This window comes from Gymnoscopelus braueri (assembly GCF_963280865.1).
Source record: "Gymnoscopelus braueri genome assembly, chromosome: 17".
In the NCBI taxonomy this organism is placed as follows: domain Eukaryota; kingdom Metazoa; phylum Chordata; class Actinopteri; order Myctophiformes; family Myctophidae; genus Gymnoscopelus; species Gymnoscopelus braueri.
Window position 1 is genome coordinate 18,939,968 of NC_137617.1, and position 20,527 is coordinate 18,960,494.

Sequence of the window (20,527 nt, forward strand, 5' to 3'; positions counted from 1 at the left end):
ACTCCAACATGACAATCACATTTTGGTGACTGTCACGGATATTCAAAAATTAAGATTCATAACTACCTCATATGAACTCCCACATAGATTAATGCCTACCACTATGAACTCAATCAAATGGTACAGTACAGGGTTTCCCAAACCCCCTCCTCTCAACCACAATTTCAATGGGGCAGAGGGAGTCTGTTGTTGTCATCCTCAAGGTGTTTTTTTTACCCTACTGGGCAACAGACTTTGCAACGTCGTCCACTGCCGAGTCAGCAACCACGGGAGGATAGACCATGATGGAAATCCAGCAAACTATGGGGCCCCACACTGAGCACAGCATAGTAATTTCAGTGCTGTTAGAGTCAGGAGACAGCTAGACACCAATAAGGGTAGGAATGGTAGTTGAACTGTGTATAGCCTCATAGTCTCTGATCCCCCCGTTGTCTGTGCCTCCTCATCTTGATCACCTGCTGGAAATACAGCCGCCATTCTCCCCAGTATAACCAGCCTCTCAGAAAGGACACATTAAAGTGTCACATGAGAATCAATCTCAATTTCACTTGCCTGGCACCATGAGACAATAAATGTTCATTTGGGCTGTCCTGCATCCAACTCTACCAAGAACAAAGAGAGACACACATGAAACACAGAATCAGAAACGGGGCTTTTAAAGGGGGAGTCATCCTATCATATCCTGCTCAACAATCATAAAGGCTGTCAACAATGGCTGGGCAAAAAAGGGGTACCAGCCTATCCATATCCTGCAGTGGTGGCAATTGCTCGGCCTAACCACTGGTCAATTAACTAGACTCACTCTGACACACATATACAATCAAGAGCTACATTTAAGAGACTACCTTTTCATCTTTCCTCTTTTTTTAGGGATCTGGATGACTTTGGGATTTTTCAGAGTAAGGATTCAAGGCAGCTTTTTAGTGTTGCCTCCACACCACCAGCCGCCACAGTTCAGCAGTGGGATGGGTTGCAAGTCCACGCTGATCTTGGTGTAGAGCTCGCTGTAGGAGACTTCGGTGGGACGGCTGTAGTGAAGGTTGTTGAGGCCATCGACGTACTGCCTCTCTTTGGAATACCTCAACAGCTTGAATCGTCCTAGGAACTGCTTCTCTCCTCTATGGTGGTGTGAAATTGACGTGTACTTCCCTATCTCTGCCTCTGGCCGAGAGATCTTCAGACCAGCAGAATACAACCTGTTCAATAAGTCGTCGTCCTCTCCTCCCCACCCCCAGTATGCATTGGGAAAGCCATTGATTTCACGGTACTGCTCTGCGGTGACTCCGGTGACGCCACCCAAGAACTTGTTGTAGGGTAGCACGTACGAGTATTTGTCGAGTGCGGGAACAAAGTGGCGTGGCATCTGGCCGCAGCCGTAGTAGTTGCGGTCGTTCTCGGGGAGGTGATCCACGTCGTGGAAGATCACGCAGTCCCAATCCAGGTCTTTCATGGCCTCCTGGAAGCCAACGTTAAAGAGCATGCCCCTGTTGAAGGGTTGGGTCCCTGTCTGCTCAATGACATAGTAGGCGAACTGCAGCCGCTGTCTCTGCAACATGGGGGTGAGATGGTCCAACAGGATGGGCAGCTGCTCATCACGGTTTCTGAATGGGATTAGGATGGCCACTTTCCAGTGTGGCTTGCAGTCCTTTGGTTTCCAGTGTCCCCCAGACTGGATATCTAAATGCTTAGACACTACGGCCTCCATAGAGATTTCTGCCATTTTTACTTCCATAGGACCCTTCATAGCAGGTAATCGCTCTGGACAGGTAAGGTTCTCGCACTTGGGGAAGTCATCGGGTAGATATGGATGCTCTGTGGAGGTCTTGACATCTGGATAGGCCATGATGCCCAACTTACTGGTAACCCAGACCTTTCCCACATAATAGTATTCATTAACCTTTCCGGGAGCTGCGTAAACAAAGTATATACACGTAGTGGATAGGAAGAAGAACAAGATAACGGCCAGAAATGAGCGAATGGACACTTGTAGGAGCGCCCTACAGTTCACCATTTTGGCTCAGTCAAAACTCCCCTCTCACCAAAAGAAATCCCTTTAAAAAACACTGTCCTTGAATTGATGACACCAACAGGTCGATACAGTCTAAACTGTTTTCTGTGTACTAGCTGGAGTACACAGTACCAGTATTGCTGGAGAACAGCTTGGGTCTTGGCTCCTTTACTTGCCCAATAAGAGACTGAGGTACTCTGCCTTTATTGTCGAGTACACACTGTTATACACATTGTTTTGTTTTGGTATTTGATGATATTTGTGTCCTCTATCTGTCTATGTAAATGCAATTTGTTGGCAGCTTGCACATAAATAATTACTCCAACTCTTCAACATGTTAATGTGATGATCAGAGAAGCTTAGAAATGAATTGCCTCTTTATCACAACGGCCATGATACGTCACGTAGATGTATATCAAACGTCATAGATACGTCATCGGTTCCTCCTCCTTTCGGCACCAGTGTTGCCATGTCCGCTTATTATAAGCTACTTTGGGCGTTTTTTGCAAAGTGTAGTTGCTTGTTTGGGCTTGTTTCCTAAATGTTTTCTTTTATTATTATGGTTGAAACCAGTGGTTCTCAAACATTGTTCTTGTCAAGGACCCCCAAATGAATATGTATTTACTATTTGTCTGTGTGTGGACCCCCATCAGGAAATATTTTGTTCCAGGTACACCCATACCAGATTTGTGGATTCTGTTGTTAGAGAAAATATAATAATAGCAGATCTACAAGCTCACAACGCGTCGCATCGTGACGCATTGTGATTGTGAGCTTGTAGATTGACTATTTTTCAAATAACCAATGTACAAAGGGCGAAGGGCTCGCTTCTTTTGGGCTTGTTTCTCTCTCAAAACCTGGCAACGCTGCACCCGCCTTCAAAACGTGGAGACGGTCTTGTTTACATCCCGCCGGTTTTTCTTTATTAATACATTCAAGGAATAATTAGTTGTTCTGCTTTTTGGTGTCTTCCACAACAGTGTGGCATGATCATGTGAATTTCAACGTGGTGCTTATTAAACAATAAGCCACGTGTTTAAGGGGGGATAAGCACGCTAGCTCCCTGTGGGTCAGCTGACGTTTGTTGGTCGACTCTTTAAGGGAAGTTAGTGATTGGTTCAAGTTTTATAGTTTTATAGTCTTCACCACAACACTGAGATAACCCGTTCTATGAGGAGAGGACGATGACTGACGCTGACGTTTCCCAAATGGAGACTGAAGAAGGACAAGGTAACATCCTAGACTGGGTTGTATAAATGTTGCTTTGTTTGTTGTGCGTTGCAGTTCCGGACTAGAGCGGATGCGGAAACAGCTGTGAGTGCATATGTTTGTGTACTGCTAAATACCGGATACAGTAGGCGGGCTCTAAACCGGAACTGAGAATTGAGCTGTGAATAGAAACTAAAGCGAGGTCATATACGTCCAAAACATCTGCATGTCTTCTAGGCCAGTGGTTCTCAAACTTTTTAAATCTCAAGGACCCTCATAACTCTGAGAGTGTACAAATGGAACCAAATGGATTCGTAAGGGTCCTTTTGGAACCCCCTCAAGGAACCCTGAGGGTCCCTGGACCCCACTTTGAGAACCACTGTTCTAGGCCAGTGGTTCTCAAACTATTTAATCTCTTGGACCCCCCAGAACTGAAAGTGTACAAATGGAACCGGTTAATGGACCCTAAATATTTAGAACCCCCTCATGAAGGAACCATTTGAGGGTCCTTGGACCCTTTGAAAACCACTGTTCTAGCAAATGTATCCATACAAACCTACTGTGTTAAAGTGTTGTCTTTGAAGCCAATCTACACCCACACCCATGCATTTTATGAATGGGAATTCATGGAATCAATCTTAAACTGCTGTCATTTTGCTTTGCTAAACCATCGGCTATTTTAAAACAGCCGATCTACAAGCATGTTGAAACACAATCTTGTTTGTTGGTCCTTGCTGGCACCACATATTTTCAGATGGGGGTCTGCGGCCAAATACATTAATAATTAATTTGGGGGTCCTTGACTTAAAAAATAAATAAGACAAAGTGAGCTTCATGGTACACCTTATCTTCAGATTGTTCTCCTTGTCCATTCTTTGAACATAGAGTGGAGCACAGATGACCTCCAGAAGCTCCTGCTTGCCATTCAAGAAAACATCCCTAATGATAAAAAAAAGTCTGCATACAACCAGGCACAGATGAAGCTGAATTGGAGTGTGGTGGCTTTTCCTCCGTACTCTCCCGAAGAATGCAAAACTAAGTGGCATCAGATTACACAGAAGGTATGCAACACTTTGACTTTGTCCCATGTTTAAATTATTCTAGTAACTAACTAGTAACTTTAAAAGGAGTTGAACGATATACTGACTGGGGAATCAGTCTTATGAATTTGTATCATTTTCGCACAATGATTTGTAACCACGAAATTTCTTAGAATAATTTATTTTACCCAAATACATACTGTAGATATGTCTGGCTACCAATATTGGTTATCTAAAATGTCAAATCCATGTACCGTATATGTGGTATATGAAGTATAATACTGCTGTTTTTTTAATATTTAGATGCGCAAGGTTCGAACCCTCCCAGACCTCATTAACGAGGCACAGGACGCCATAGGTAATCCTTCGACCAAGAACTATAAGGTAAGGAAAATATCACTGAGAATAAGTAACTGTATGCTTATCTCGCAAAGCCGACAACTCAAAGACACGAAAGGTCTCTGGCAAATGTCTCTAGCACAGTGGTTCTCGAAGTCCAGGGGTCCTTGAGAGGGTTCCAGGAGATCCCCAGCAAAATGAGGAGCAGTCTAACCACTTAAACCCATTTTATACTTTGGTTATGCGAAACTAGCAGATCTCCAAGCTCACAACACATCGCGATGCGACCGTTGTGAGCTTGTGGATCAGCTATTTTTTTTAACATTTTGAAAAATCCAGAGAAATTGTGAAAATAAAATCTCTTATGCGGGTCCCTGGCACAAAATCTTTTCAGATGGGGTCCCGTGGCCAAAAACATATACATTTGGGGGTCCTTGACATGAAAAGGTTTGAGAACCACTGCTCTAGCACACTGAAGACATCGCAGTGATCCATTATACATTATACAACGTAACATGCAGAAATAATACGCCATACTTTTGTATGATGGGGAATATCCAGAATACGTTTTGTGAATACCACACACAGATTCTATACATTTACAATGAATGCTCTCTCCTGCAGATACATCCTTGCTTCCCAAAGAAACCCATCCCTCCGAACAGCATCTTTTTTCAGGAGAAACAGGCCAAGTTTAACAAGAAATTCCCACACCTTAGATCCAGCGAGCTAATGAAGAAGGCAAATGAAAAGTACAAGAAGCTTCCAGCAGACAAAAAGGTACAGTTTATAAGGCGAAAAGGGTAATGCTAGAGACATTTTAAACATTTTATGAGCTGGCACTGCATCTGGCAGTTTACTGTCAGTAGGCTAATGTGGCATAATCTCACATCATATTTTGTTCATATTTACACCACTAGAAAAGATCAGAATAGGTTTTCCTGTATTGCACATTACTCAAAACATGTTTTCAGAATTATTTTGTTCGGGTCACATATTGCATAGTATCCCACTAAGTTGTCCTTTGTTCACAACCCTGTCCAAATGTTACTCCACTTATGGGTTACTATTACCTGAAACACTGCTCTATACACACAGATTTGAACTAGGACATTAAAACCTTTTATTTTCTATTTTTGACCATAGGAGAAATATATCAATAAATTTAAACGTTCCCACGAAGAATATGAAGAAAAGTTGAAGCAGTTCAGGTAAACAAATGTCTTGTCTGTGTTCCTGTTCTGTCTGTCTGTCTGTCTGTCTGTCACTTACATGTTTCATTATTTGCCAATTTGTGAGGTACATGGCAAAATGTGTTTATTTATTTTACATTAACACTCAGGATTGTGCTCTTGTAGGTTACCCACATTCATTCAAAGCTTTATCTTTCAGGAAACGGTACTATCAAAAGGAAACAACGCCCAGTAAAAAGAGTGGTGTAAGTGAAACACAGGTGTACTGTAAATGATGACAAATGTTTTCTTTGGATGGATAGTTCACTTTTTAAAATGTACTTATTTTTATGATCAAATTCATATTGGTTAAAACTTTCAATAGAGCAACTTGGAATACGCATACCAGATTAAGAGAATCTCAAGTCAGGACATCTTTTTCCTGTAATGCCTAATTTATACTCCATCATACAATGGTGTTCCACACTGAGAATAGCAGATCTACAAGCTCACAACACTTGTAAGATTAAGTATAACTCAGGCTTAACAAATCAGTCGGACTTAAACACATGAATGTTCATAATTGCTCCCAAGTTGTCCTCCAATGTATAATCATTTTATATTGAATCGCTCATCTTGTTGTCTATTCTTGGAGGCAGAAAGAGCAACAGCCTGAAGATCAGAAGACAACTGAACCACCCACGCCTGCCAAACCCCCTCCGTAAGTCACGCATAGGTGTAATACTATAAGGACTATAATTGCATAGTCCTTGCAATTATTGAGTCATAATGATTACATAATTGCCTGGTTGCAATTGAGATAATCGCAATTATTTTTGCATGATCATCAAAATCGTTTCCATTCATTTATCTGTTGAAAAATTACGGAAATAGATTATCTACAAGTACCAGTCATTGTCAGTCATTTCTTTGTATATTTACAGTTTACAGTTTAGGCGTTTAGCAGACTCTTAATCCAGAGCGATTTACAGTAAGCAAGGACACAAGATAATACATCATACATCAAGTGTTTACCATGTCCTTTTTCGGTTGATGGTGAATTAATGTTTTCTTATCTGATAACAGATTGATAACTCAACATTTCCATTTGTGTGTGTTTAGCAATAGCTACACACTCTTCTGTAAGGAGCAGTGGGCCGCCAGGGAGGGCATCACCAACACGAACTTCATTGTTGTGTGTGCCCAGCGCTGGCGAGAAATGGATAAGGAAACGAAAACCAAGTATCAACAGCGCTTCCGTAAGGTTTGTCCAAAAGCCTAATATCTCCCCCGGCCAAGAGGGAGTATTTGGCCGTGGACCCCTATTTGAAAAGATTTTGTGCCAAGGACCCCCTGAGATTTACTCATACATTTCTTTTTAATGAATAGCGAAAATAGCCGATCTACAAGCTCACATCATGTTGCACAGCGACTCGTTGTGAGATTGAAGATTGGACCTTTTAAACTGTTGCTCATTTAGCTTGGACCCTGATCCCACTTTGAGAATTAGTGTGTGTGAAACCATAACAAACACGTACAGAGAAAGCACAATAAAGCATGTTACTCGTTTCACATCGTGACCTTTTATGCCAATTCATCATCACATAGCGTATAACTCTGAACGTATTACTGTTTACTTTCGTTTTAGATGAAGAATGAATACCAGCAGGATATAAGCGCTGAGGGCTGGAGAGTTAAGAAATCGGAGGTAACAAAATCCTCTCATCCGCCGTTCTTTACTTTTACATTACAAATCTGAATCTGACTTGTGTACTTACCTTTAATGCCCTACTAATACTGCTCTGTTGCTGCATTTCTCAAAACATTCTGTTGCTCTTACAGAACTCTGTCATGCTTGCAGAAAAGTTTCCAAATGAACCCAAGAAGCCAACTGAGTGAGTATATAATAGAATTATGTCAGAGCATTTAAAATGCTTCCTGAAGCCTGATTTATACGTGGCTACTCCGTGTCGGGCTCGGGCTATGTCAGTCGGTAAAGCACTCGCCTTTGAACTGCATGTTCATGGGTTCGATCCCGGGCACCGCCAACTTAACGTATGAGTAGCACGGCTTTGGTAACTAGGTTGTACGGTAGGCGTTGCACTCCACCTCGCGCTCCACCTCAGCATTCCATCTCCCAGGGGTCTATCGCATTGAAAAGGGGACTGACGCCCTCGTTCTCAACTGATACTGACAATAAGCCACTCCGACCTACTTACCTATTCATGTGACACCATCGTACAACAGAGTATAAATTAAATGTATAATATTTAAATTAAATGTATAATCTTAATCATAATGTACTGAGATGTACAGCACACTAGAGAACTATGACAGATGCCCGTTAAAGGTATGTACCTGTAATTGATTAAAACAAATTGTTAAAACAAAACAATATATAAATATAAAACAAGGTTTTTTGTTAAAAGGTCTATATTCTGATAGTAATCATTACTATAGAGTGTTTGTTCAATAACAGGGTTCTCCTGGCCTTTCCAGCTCTTCTCTAAACAGAAAATTATTGTTTAGGTATTTCAGCCAATCAGGAGAGGGTACCCATTTATCAGCTTAAATTTTATAGTGTTCCATTAAAAAAATGTCTGCTCACTTCTTTGTGTCATCACTTCCAATTTCACTTGTTGATCCTGTATCCTGTATCGATTCCTTTTTCGATTAATCAAATAATTGAGAAGCATTTTTTTTTATTTATAATTTGCTTAGTTTTTATATACCGGTATCAACGAATCAATTATAATAGATCTTTTAATAATTGACTACATTGATTAGTCTTATTAACCACTTAAGCCTTATTATATGCTTCATCGTACAACAGTGTCGCAAACAAATTGCAAAAATATCCGACTTAGAAACTGACCCCGTGATCTTGTCATCGGATATTTTCTCTATTAAAAAACATGTGAACGAAATTACATTTTCCCACCCTAAAATCAGTTATTGTTATTACAATCGATTATCAATTACATATATTTTTTATAATCGATAAAATTATGTACGCCTAATCTTAATCATCTTTCCCTCACACAGATCAGGCCATGTATTGTTCTGCAGAGAGCATATGGACCTCCTGAAGGCTGAGGTCCCAGAGGTAACGAAGCGATTAAGCGTGGTTAGTCCGTTGTGGCAGGCCCTCTCTTCAACTGACAAGACACACTACCGCAACATGGCTGCGGACGGCTTCATGAAGTACACTGTGGAGCTGAAGAAATGGTTTGAGGTATGGTACACAAGTCACGTTAACCACTTAACCCCTACATACTTAGTTGTGCGTCAAATAGCAAAGATATGTCGCCTATTTTCACAGAATGTACCACAATTGGATCACTAGGGTTCATGTGGTTAAACTGACTTGTGTTCTTAGAGCTACGTCTTTATAAGCACGTTCTGAACTTTTGCTGTCAATATTTTTCAGAACTTGTCATCCGAGAAGAAGACTGAGTACCGCATACAGAAACCCCAGGTAATATTACAAGCACTCGTTTGTTTGCAAGCATGATCCCAGATTGAAAACAACCTCGGCCCACTAGTTGCAAACCTCAAAGCCACAGTTAGAAACCTGGGTGTCACCTTTGACCCAGACCTCAACTTCCAACAGCATGTTAAAAAGGTCGTTCAATCATCATTCTATCACCTTAGAAATATAGCAAAAATTAAATCATTCCTGTCCATCGCCGACCTAGAAAAAGTTGTTCATGCCTTCATCTTCTCGCGGTTAGACTACTGTAATTCTCTCTACACCTGCCTCTCCAAAAAATCCATCCACAGCCTTCAGCTGGTTCAAAATGCTGCGGCCCGTCTCTTAACTGGTACAAAGAAATTTGATCATATCACACCCATTCTAGCATCCCTCCATTGGCTCCCAGTTGAATTTAGAATTAATTACAAAATCTTACTCACTACTCATAAGGCCAGGCTAGGTCTTGCCCCAGCCTATATCTTGGACCTACTCCCCCCCATATGTGCCTACACGTAGTCTGAGATCTTCTAACCAAGCACTCCTGGTCATTCCAAAGGGTCTGTTAAATGCAAAAGGTCGCATGGCCTTCGCTTTCAGAGCCCCTACCCTTTGGAATGCCCTGCCCCTAGAGATCAGGCTCACAGAGTCTGTCCCCCGGTTTAAATCCCTCCTTAAAACCTACTTCTATAGATTAGCTATACTGATACTTTTGTTGTCCTTGGTTTTCAAGAAGTATTTTCTCAAAGTTTCTTTTGACTTATTTATTTTCAGAATTGTGAAATCATTGACTTGGACATAGAGGCAATGAGGAGAAGCAGACCAAAAAAGTTTCCCAAAAAAGCTGAAAAGGAGAACTTGAACATACCATCTGTAAGTTGATAGTGTGACAATACGCCAAAAATATGTTGTAGGACAACGGTCTTCAGCCGTAGTGCATGTGCAAGAAATATTTAAGTAAAGAAAGGTCATGTCCGCACACAGTATAATGTTGCTCCGTGCTTTATTAATCAATACACGAAGGGCTTCATCAGACCAATCAGTATGTGAATGTCTCAATCAGTGGATGTGTCAATGGGGATCCACATGAATAATTAAAGGGACAGTGCCACGATTTTGGTACTTTTGTCTTTTTTGTATTCGAGTCGTAAACAGACGTGGCTTGTGACGTGTCAAGAAGACCATGCACCTCCCATCACATCGATCTATAAATTCACAAAACTTCTGTATATGTGTGTGTCTGAGTCAGTGTTGCTATGCTCATTTGGGAAGTGCTAGTACTGTATTTTAATGACGTGACGCGCACGTCGCTTAACACCTACACTATAGGTCACACAATGGACAATTGATTTGCATATAGGCTAATTCCTATGTTAATGTACCTGGCGTGAGTCGGGAGTCTTTGTAAACTTTGTTGAAGTGTGAATTTAAAGTCGTTTTAAATCTATGCGTGTGCCTGCGCGTGCTCCTGGTCAAATAGGTTCCGGCACGCCGTGCAAGGCCGTCCAGTGAGCATTGCACCCCTGGCTGAGTGTATGTCTGTCCTGGACGTAATTGTGTGTCGTTCAACCAATTGACCTCAAACTTGCCATGTGTGCCGGTGATTACTGGGGAGTGTGCAGTGCAGAGTGGGAATTCGGTCTGACCTGTCGAGAACCAAAACATTGCAGATGTCTGTTAACTGTCTGCCCGTATTTATATCACGTGTCATTAGTACTGTGGTTGTGGTAACGGTTACCGCCCTGGGTACTCTAACGATGGGTACAGAGAGTACTCTGACAACAGGTACAATGGGTATTGTATAAATATGATGAAACGACAATATATTGTCATCTTTTTTGCAATTCTGCTTATAATTGACATGCTGGATTCTGTTTAGGGTTTTATTATGCCTTTACCGTTGAGCTGATGAACTACTATGATTAATGAATATAATGTTTAATTTGTTTAACATCTCTCATAGGATTCTGAAGATGAGGACTTGGAGTACTACAGCAGTGAAGATTATGATTCTACCGAGGTTAGAATATTAAAACACTGCCTCCATTTTTTAACCTTATTTTTATTATAGGGCTGGGAAATTATCTGAACATACGTATATAGAAACTGACTTTTAGAATCAATTACTGACTTAAAGGAGTAGTTCACCCAAAAAATTACTTATTTTCTATCAATTACACACCCCATAAAGCCTTGAATTCATGGAGATTATTTTGTTTGTTGTTTTTGTCGCATTCCTAAGCCAATAATTTGATGAAGGCGGAGTGTCCGGTAGGAGACTCAAATAGTCGAATGCCGAATTCCCTCTCTGCACTGTAGGAGATTCAATGAGTCTCCTACTGAGTCTCTTACTGACCAATCACCCGGTCACCAAATTATTGGCTCAGGAATGCGACAAAAACTAAATAATCTCCATGAATTCAAAGCTTCATGGGGTGTGTAGATAGAAAATATGTATTTTTTTAGTTAACTACTCCTTTAATCTTAAGGCTAATCGAATAATCGAGAAGCAAGGTGTATTTTTTAAATGTTTTTTTCTACTTATGTATCAACGAATCAACATGAAAAAGTTCGAATAGAGCGACTAGAACAATACATAAGCGACTAGAACTTCTACCAATTGGTCTGATTAAACAATTAGCTTAGTTGTCCAATGGTGCCATTCAAAAATTGTAATCGTATCAATCGTAATCGGGGGGAAAAGTTTGAAATAATCCTGATATTTTGAAGTCATATCGCCCAGCCCTAATCCACTGTGTTTTTATGATCAATAATTTTGGTGCTGTTGATACATAGGATGAGGATGACGATGAGGAAGAGGACGAGGAAGAGGATGGGATGATGTTTGAGGTCTGACATAACGGACATGATGGAGATCCCGTGGCACCAACTGTTCAGAAGTGGACTTTGATTTGGGAGTGCTGTTTTCTTCTCCTTCATCTTCATCAGTAAAGCAGCCTGTGGGCCGCATGAAATATGGAATTTCCCACTTGCATATTGCAAGTGGGAAAATAATTAGTTTTCAGTTAAAAATCGGTTATTTTGGGTTAGTGACTGCCCTATGATGAGAAATGTGCCATTAGATGCTATTGCTTGATCTGTTAAATCAAGCTGTTTTATGTTTGTGATTAAATGACTTGTTGAAGTGTTTTCAGGTCTTCATAAGGGGACTGGACCACACAAGTGCTTGTTTGAGCTTTTCAGCTCACTCTTCATTTGTTTCAGATATAATATTATTATTGTGGCAAACAACTGAATGTGGAGAATTATTTTTTGAAAGTATTTTATCAAGAGAACAGTTTTACAAATGTACATTTGGATATCTTAATAAACAGAAACACTTGTTTTTGTAAATATTTCTTGTATGGTGTGATTCGTTGTACGATTTGGTCACATTCTAGCCTTAATTGGATCAAGACTATGTGTTTTATCGAGTCTGACTTTTACTTTCATATGCAAATGTAAAAATCGATCAAATACAAAATTCTGATAGTCTTGATCCAAGGCTATTCACATTCACAGCCACAGCTTATTATGAAATACATTCCAATCGTTTCAGTTGATATTCGTGAATACAAAAGTGAATACAAAGTAACGACAATAAAAGCTGCGGGCGAATATCAGGCCGCATGACCAGTCAGTCTGGATGATCAAATGCATGTGCTCCAAACATGTACACATTGAAAATAAAGGTGCTTACCCCCAAGCCCCAAATGTTAACTGGGTCTACGGGCTATTAGTTTAATGTAATAATCCATATCTTTCAATAAAGAAGTGTTTTAATGCCGTCTGTGGCCGATTCTGTCGGAAGTTCCCAATGGGCGGTAGTGACGGGTAGTGACGGGGCGCATCCGGAGAAACTCGGAATTACACTAAATGTAAACAGGAAGTAAACGAGGGTGAAAAAATGGCGTTCGGCCACGGACGGCATTAAAACACTTCTTTATTGAAAGATATGGATTATTACATTAAACTACTACCCCGTAGACCCAGTTAACATTTGGAGCTTGGGGGTAAGCACCTTTATTTTCAATTTGTACATGTTTGGAGTGTCTGAGGGGCATAGTGCAGAAAGTCCATGTCTCCATGGGGCGTGAACCCTACAACTCTCGTAGATTGAAAACGTCAGAATCATAAATACGTCTACGAGGGTATACTACAGCTAAGAGACCCCCATCTGAAAACATTCTATGCCAGGGACCCCCATACAAGATGTTATAAAATATTCAATTTTGGGAGAAAAAAAAATTCTTCAAGACTATTATTTTTTTGAATAGCAGATCTACAAGAGCTTGTAGATCGGCGATTTTCAAATAGCGAATATTATGTTTAAAGGCTGAAGAGCTCGCTTCTTTCGAAGGAATTCAGTACAAAGGACCCCAATGGAAACCAGCCATATAGCTTTCTTGGGTTTAAAATCCTCTTAACAGACCTTGTATTGAACTGTACTTCCATGTGCTTGTCTTCGCAAACTGCTAAAGTATTCAATCAATCAATCTACCTATTATTTTGGGCTTGTTTTCATAGACCCGGTTGCTTATTTCTCTCTCAAAGCCTGGCAACGCTGTTGACTGTAGCTGGAGTTCACTGAGGAGATCTGGAGCATTACAGCATTAAAACCCCGACCAGTGTAGCGATCGATTGCTACTGCCTGAACTCTGGTGTAAAGATGGATGCCTGCCGAATTAGGTAAATAAACACAATTACCAGCAATCTGCATAAACGCGACCTTTATGTTTGTCGTAGATCGTTGGGATCTGGTGATATAGATCCCTACATTTGATGTGGGGAGAGAGTTGTTGTGCGAACAGCCGCAGTGCAGCAGTGTTGTAGTAGGACTGGGCTTGAGTCAAACAAAACCAATTCACTGATCTGGTACAATGTAACTGATCTACGATGTAACGAACGACTTACGACTCGTTACATTGTAGATCAGTTACATTGTAGTAACCGATCGGTTGGAAACATTTCAATCCGTTAAGACGTTATCGATTCCTGTTTGATTGCAGGGTTCTACGCATAAAAGTGTTGCCATTTTAACGTGTGTCTCTGTTCTTGGCGTATTCATTTCATGTAGCCTGTCCATCCATGACCATGCTCTTTGTTTTGTTTAGCAAGATTTTAGCTAAGCTACTTTAATCATCAAACATTATTGGCTAGACAGAATCGTCGCCGAGTTATTACTGTTCAATGTGAATTCTGTGCGATCTAGTGTTTCGATTGTAATGATTGCAGTTCTGTGACAGCGATCCTAACTTCTCATTCTTTGTTATTAGAAGGTTATAGACGTGGTGGAGAGTCTGGAATCCACTCCCTCGCAGTATTCAACGTGCAGTTGTAAGTACATAATGATACATCACGTTTCATAGACCACACACACACACACACACACACACACACACACACACACAATTAAGCACCTACACACTAAAATCCTCAGTGTTATGACAGTGTACATTATGCAATTAAATTGGTTCCATTTTTGTACACTCAGAGTTACAAATGGGTAAGGGTCCATTTTTGTACTCTCTCACAGCTAAATTAACCCTGATGAGTGTACACTGACCATTTTGTTTAAGGCGCAATGATGTTAACTATCTGCTGTTCTCTTGCTTCAGCCCTGTCTTGGCCAATGCTTGCTGCGCTACAGCATGACCACAGCAGTGTTGGCTGATCTTGTAGTTCTGGCAAATGAAAATGGAGGAGGTTTCAATGTCCAGCCTGGACAACAGCAAACTGGAGGTACAGTAGAGGGATAGTTCCCAATGACAAAGCTACATTACATGATGTGTGCAGAGCTGCTGCATACACATTGAATGAGTGGCAAGTTGTGCAACAATGTAACCAACCAAAAAGGTGTGACTGTAATGGCAATGCTCCTAAATGTTTCAACCCTAGCCTTGGATCGAGACCATCATAGATGTATTTTATCGAGTCTGACTTCAGACTCGATAAAATACATCTATGATGGTCTCGATCCAAGGCTATTTCAACCCAATGCTAGTGTCGGTGGTTATAACTTCCCAATGTTTCCTTCCCTGGCTGTCTGCCTGCCAGGGCCTAGCTCAGGACATCCTGTCTGACTTGGTGGAGGATGCGTGCCTGGGCCTGTGCTTTGAGGTCCACAGGGCCGTCAAACAGGGCTACTTCTTCCTGGATGACACGGACCAAGAAAGTATGAGGGACTTTGGTAAGCGCGAGGACATTGTCATGTGTGCCTGCCTGCCTGGCTGCTAATCTAAAGGGTGAATTTTATTGCTCCCACCACACTTTTTAGGCCTGTATTATTTCAAGTGTGCTGTCGCATCACCAGGTTCACAGGTGTGTGGGTGAAATGATTTTCAGCACAAGCTTCCACAAATTGCAGTTTAAAGGATAATCATAAGAAAAAGGAAAATGTCAAATAACCTAACAATATCAAATAGATGTATACTTACAAAAAAGAGAAATAAATAAGGCAGAGTACCTCAGTCTCTAGTGCAAGTAGAGACATCACTTAGCAATAGCATTATACATAGATAGAACTTTATTGATCCCACGGGGGGGAATTCAGTTACCACCAGTGGCCGTTACAGTAGTAAAGAAGGAAACGAAGCACAGATACAGGGAAAGGAGATAACAGCTAAGGGCCGCAAAATAAAAATACTAATGGTAATCAATCATAGATTTGAGGGGGAGAAAAAGGTCATCAGGTAGCAGTCCACTGGTGCTAGGGAAGGAGTACCAGACACCAGGTTGTACTGCAGAAACAAAACAACAACTTGCCTGGCTCACTGCACTTGGACTATAGTAAAAAGAAATAAATATAATAAATAATATGTCAAGTATGTAGTAAATGTATTCAATATCATAGTGATTTATACATGAAGTGATACATGGCGACCGAGTACAGTGAAAAGTAACACGAGTCAACAATGTTGTTCACATGTGATTGTTTGTGTGATTCAAAGTTGAAATTGGAGACCAGAATTAGTAATAAAATGTTATAATATTTAGTTTGTTAGAAGATGTGGCTACAGTGTTGAGAGGGGGGTTAGTATTTGAATACTTTTGCACCTCCTTTTCAAACCTCCAGAAATAGTGGACCAGCCAGGGGTGGACGTGTTCGGCCAGGTGTACAACCAGTGGAAGAACAAGGAGTGTGTTTGTCCCAACTGCAGCCGCAGCATCGCTGCCTCGCGCTTCGCTCCTCACCTGGAGAAATGCTTGGGCATGGGACGCAACAGTAGCCGCATTGCCAACCGCAGGTACATCAGCAGACCAAATAATAATGGATAGATCAAATATTGCAAAGATAATCTTTGGAAACTGTGCCAATGTTGTCCACAACTTTTCAGGAAATGGGGGAAGAAAAAAGAAAACGGTATTCTAATGGATCCAATGTAGTTATTATAAATATTTGTATTGGTTAATTATTTATAAAACCCACAGACAGGCTTATCCACTTTCACTGTAAGAATGTTTCAAAAATAGTGAAAATAGCTGATTTACAAGATCACAACGCATCACAATGCGAAGCATTATGACCTTGTAGATCGACTATTTGCGCTACCTTTGTGTGACACTCTTGTCTGACGAAGTAGGACATTAATTTACGATAAAAGCATTGAAAATATGGAGATACAAGGTTTCTGCCCGACAGCAACGATATGCGACTCTGGCACTGTCCGTGTTGCAGAGGTATACTGCTTCTCATGAATTTATCTTTTATTTGTTGTTGCGGCTGTGTCCGTGTTTGACTTCATGAAGGCGATTGATAGTCAAAGCACGCAGAGGGAAATTGGCTGACACTGCTGCAGTTGCCCGCTATAGAGCCATGCATCATTTATATATAATTCAGATATGAATGTTCAAAATCAGGACATGGCAGTCGTGACAAACGCATCAAATTCAAATCACAATCATCATGTTATAGCATTTTATTATTGATTATTGCTGAGTCATTGCATCACCTCCCCTCTCTCCCTCTTGCTCTCTACAGAATAGTCACTGGTAATAATACCAACAATAAGTCGGAGAGTGACCAAGAGGATAATGATGACGTTAATGACAATGATTGGTCTTATGGTGCAGAAAAGAAAGGTAATGTACTACACCATGACCTTTTCTTTTTTTCTATCATGATTTGTATATCATCCATATCTCTGTTGCCGAAATCAAAAAGTTATGGTGTTTTTCTTTTACAGCTAAGAAAAGGAAATCCGACAAGGTACTGTCATGTTCAGTGAAAAAGCCTGTCGGCACAGTAAGTCCTTTGATCTGGAGAATGTTACATTGCCTTTCGATGACAGTTTTATCTGGTTGCCCCACTTTACTGCCGAATGAAATCCTTTGCCCTGTCATGTATCCAGCATCACATCATAGCCGTAGTGTGAAAGAATAATGACATTTTTTCTGCCGACAACCAAGACATTTTTCGCCTGGAGTGGGCTTAACAGAGTTCTATTAGGGTTATAATACCAAATGCTTTATTTTCAAAATCACCATGAATCTAACTGTATTAAATACACAACAATGTTGTTGATTATTCCCCAAAATATTTGCGCATTGTTTTGTTTAGTATTTGAACTGTTTGCTTCTCTTTCTACCTCAGAATCCAAACTCACCTAGAAGATCCAAATCATTTAAACATAAGAGTGGTAAGTTAAATATGTAGCTTTCAATTAATATATGATGACATCTCGATTGATTTGATCTTATTTTAATTACAATATTTTCCTTTTCTGATATAGCCATGATGATATGTTTGAATTGTGACAGTTCTTTGTAGCAAGACGTCATCTGTGGTATTTAGATTTAGAGCAGGGTGAAATCATATTTACTAGAATACCTTTTAATGCGTCGTTTCAATAATTTACATTTGCAGTTTTTTTCCATAATGCATTATGCTCTACCCATTTGATACTCTGTTCAAGTTTAAACAAACTTCAGTTTAAAGGAACAATATTATGCTATTGATGCACATTTCAGTTAATTGTCGATGGTTATCATAGTCTATAGAAACAATAAACATGAATATTAACTGAATATATTAACTGACACTGAACATACTCAGTCAGAAGTCATAATAAATCATAATGTACCCCCCAGGCATGATGGGCCCCAGACGCCGTATGGAAAACCAGGAGAGCCCACGTATGTTGATGAAAGATGAAGCGTTCCCCCAGTAACACACTCTCCCACAAACGCACAAAACTGTCACATGTGTATGTGTTCTCTCTCTCTCTCTCTCTCTCTCTCTCTCTCTCTCTCACACACACGCACACACATAGAAAGGGGAAGACCAATAACACTTCACCCTTGATTCTTTTTTTGTTGTTAAATGGATGGACATTGATGTTTTAGGTGACATCTACGTTTTTTGCGGTTCTGCAGAAGCAGTCCAGACCTTCCACAGTATACTTGACGCATTTTGTTGTTTTTCACAAACTAATTGTACCAACACTCATCGTTTTTCTCTTTCCAGTTAATTTTGTTATGTATATTATTTGCTGGAGTCCAAAATAAAAGAATAGCGCCATAGAGCTTTTCACAGCACAGAGACTGATGTAGGTGGAAGACATCCAGTGGCCAGACGGTGGCAGCTGAGGAAAGAGCTAATCATGTTAAGTGTTCACATAGAGGAGTAATTAGGAATTATGTCAACTTTAATTTTCTCACAATTTCAGGTCTCTTTAATGACAAAAAATAATGATAAGTCATCACATTACCTTCCAGACAATCATGAGTAATGGTTGGTCTTTTATTTTCTCATTAATACAGTCAATATCGCCAGCCAATTAATTAATACAGTGTACATGAGAAGGGACTCTGTCAGTTGTTGGTCACCTGTGGAAACACATTTTTCTTTTAAACGCTCAGCAAACGAACCCACCTTACTGTACAAGCAGGTATTTGCTAAGAAAAGCGGGTTTCTATAGTTTAATGTTTTCAGTGGATCGTTGGGCTTGTTTTCTAGAATACAAAATGTCTTTGTATCTTGTGTTTACATTGTAAAGGGTTACATGTATCCTCGGTGTGATGTGATAGTGTAAATATTCCAATAGTTGAATTGCTGCTATCCTGGCTCAGTTTTGTTCATCTGTCTAGCATAATAAATGATTTGTTACCTGTGCTATGGTGTGTTATTAATTGAATTCACATTTTTGGGTATAGACTGTGAGTGTGGAGTTCTGTGAAAGTAAACCAGTGAGAACAATGAGCCTCAGCACCTCATCCTAATTACTTCCCTAATTACTAACCAAGCAAATTGACCTGCAAGGCCTACAGAGCGGAAAGCAGTTTGCCACTAGGGGGGGCTATTGGATTAGGGTCAGATATACAGATCATTCTTACAAGCCGTTTAATAATAGTGATGATCATAATAATGGTAATAGCAGGGGTTTGCACTCTATATATAGATTGTATCCTTCCTCCCTCTCTCTCTCTCTCTCTCTCTCTCTCTCAATGAGAGACAGAAAACCTCCCACTGCTTCTCTCAGCAAAAATGAAGCATTAAGTGATTATATATATATATATATACACATAAAAGTCACAATGAGAGAGAGTGGTTTAACTTAATTAGATAAACAAACGAAGCTTTGATTGAGGCAGTAGTACACTAGTAGTGAAGTGGAGGGAGTCCAGGGAGAAAATAAAGAGACATGAGATGGCAGGATTTTAAAAACGAAATGACTTGAAATAATTGATAACTAAGCTACAGTAGATGACCTTGCCGTGGTCTTTTTCCTGAGGTTTAATGAGCATTCCTTTAATTCTGTATGGGGTTTGGGGGTCCCCAGCAAAATGAGTTGATAAAGCATTAAAAAAATACTTTAACCCTATGTACAAGCTCACAACGCATTGTGATTCGAGGGGTCGGGAGCTTGTAGATCTGCTATATTCAAAAATGTGGAATATTTTTGAAAGATTTTAACAAATCTTGGCAAAAGAATTTCAGATGTGGGTCTGCCGCCAAATACATATAATAATTATCTCTCTATAGTCAAGTGATCAAGATCTTGATATGAATATCTTGATATGAATCCATCTTCAATATGAAGAATCGCGACAGGTCTGTCCGATTCTTCATATTCCATCCACATCGCTGATGGCCCACAATAATCTACCTGACCTGTTGGAGACCTGTGCTCCGAGGAGAACCTTTTCTAGTTTATACTGACAAGTTAATTGGCTAGTTAGTCTGACAACTAACTAGCCAATTACAACACGACTCCAGTTCTCCCGGCTATGGGATGGAGACTGACTGCGCACACAGGGGCGCAGACAGGCAGCAGTAGTACAGTAC

At 40.4% G+C, this 20,527-nt stretch overlaps 3 protein-coding genes across 4 annotated transcripts; 2 read left to right on the forward strand and 1 right to left on the reverse strand.

The window, feature by feature from the left end:
* Positions 1–907: 907 nt before the first annotated feature.
* Positions 908–1,843, reverse strand: LOC308105021 (beta-1,4-galactosyltransferase 6-like; the record flags this gene model as incomplete). Its single annotated transcript, XM_080455656.1, has 1 exon — positions 908–1,843. One exon carries the CDS (start codon positions 1,841–1,843, stop codon positions 908–910), a length of 936 nt encoding a protein of 311 aa, XP_080311782.1.
* A 1,043-nt stretch (positions 1,844–2,886) lies between these two features.
* On the forward strand, positions 2,887–12,390 carry LOC308104314 (upstream-binding factor 1-like protein 1). Its single transcript, XM_080454721.1, has 15 exons — positions 2,887–3,238; positions 4,103–4,278; positions 4,561–4,641; positions 5,221–5,376; positions 5,743–5,807; positions 5,989–6,034; positions 6,428–6,489; positions 6,891–7,032; positions 7,417–7,476; positions 7,611–7,663; positions 8,814–9,003; positions 9,199–9,246; positions 10,015–10,113; positions 11,204–11,260; positions 12,037–12,390. Exons 1-15 carry the CDS (start codon positions 3,193–3,195, stop codon positions 12,094–12,096), a joined length of 1,341 nt encoding a protein of 446 aa, XP_080310847.1. The 5' UTR covers positions 2,887–3,192; the 3' UTR covers positions 12,097–12,390.
* Positions 12,391–13,805: 1,415 nt separating this feature from the next.
* Positions 13,806–19,354, forward strand: atxn7l3b (ataxin 7 like 3b). 2 transcript variants are annotated; one of them, XM_080454533.1, is made up of 9 exons: positions 13,806–13,929; positions 14,517–14,577; positions 14,859–14,982; positions 15,298–15,430; positions 16,316–16,487; positions 17,222–17,322; positions 17,427–17,485; positions 17,834–17,879; positions 18,331–19,354. In XM_080454533.1, the coding sequence occupies exons 3-9, from the start codon at positions 14,932–14,934 to the stop codon at positions 18,408–18,410; spliced, it is 642 nt and encodes a 213-aa protein (XP_080310659.1). In that variant the 5' UTR covers positions 13,806–13,929; positions 14,517–14,577; positions 14,859–14,931; the 3' UTR covers positions 18,411–19,354. The 2 variants fall into 2 exon arrangements, with proteins under 2 accessions (XP_080310659.1, XP_080310660.1); XM_080454534.1 differs by having other exon boundaries at positions 17,427–17,449.
* Positions 19,355–20,527: the final 1,173 nt, after the last annotated feature.

Excerpts from the sequence above, each read along its gene's own strand:
- LOC308104314 (XM_080454721.1), top strand. The coding sequence starts at position 3,193 with ATGACTGACGCTGACGTTTCCCAAATGGAGACTGAAGAAGGACAAG. Across the intron at positions 7,664-8,813 it reads GAACCCAAGAAGCCAACTGA|ATCAGGCCATGTATTGTTCT; the intron begins GTGAGTATATAA and ends TCCCTCACACAG. Across the intron at positions 10,114-11,203 it reads AGAACTTGAACATACCATCT|GATTCTGAAGATGAGGACTT; the intron begins GTAAGTTGATAG and ends CATCTCTCATAG.
- atxn7l3b (XM_080454533.1), top strand. The coding sequence starts at position 14,932 with ATGAAAATGGAGGAGGTTTCAATGTCCAGCCTGGACAACAGCAAACTG. Across the intron at positions 15,431-16,315 it reads AGAAAGTATGAGGGACTTTG|AAATAGTGGACCAGCCAGGG; the intron begins GTAAGCGCGAGG and ends TCAAACCTCCAG. Across the intron at positions 17,486-17,833 it reads TGAAAAAGCCTGTCGGCACA|AATCCAAACTCACCTAGAAG; the intron begins GTAAGTCCTTTG and ends TTTCTACCTCAG.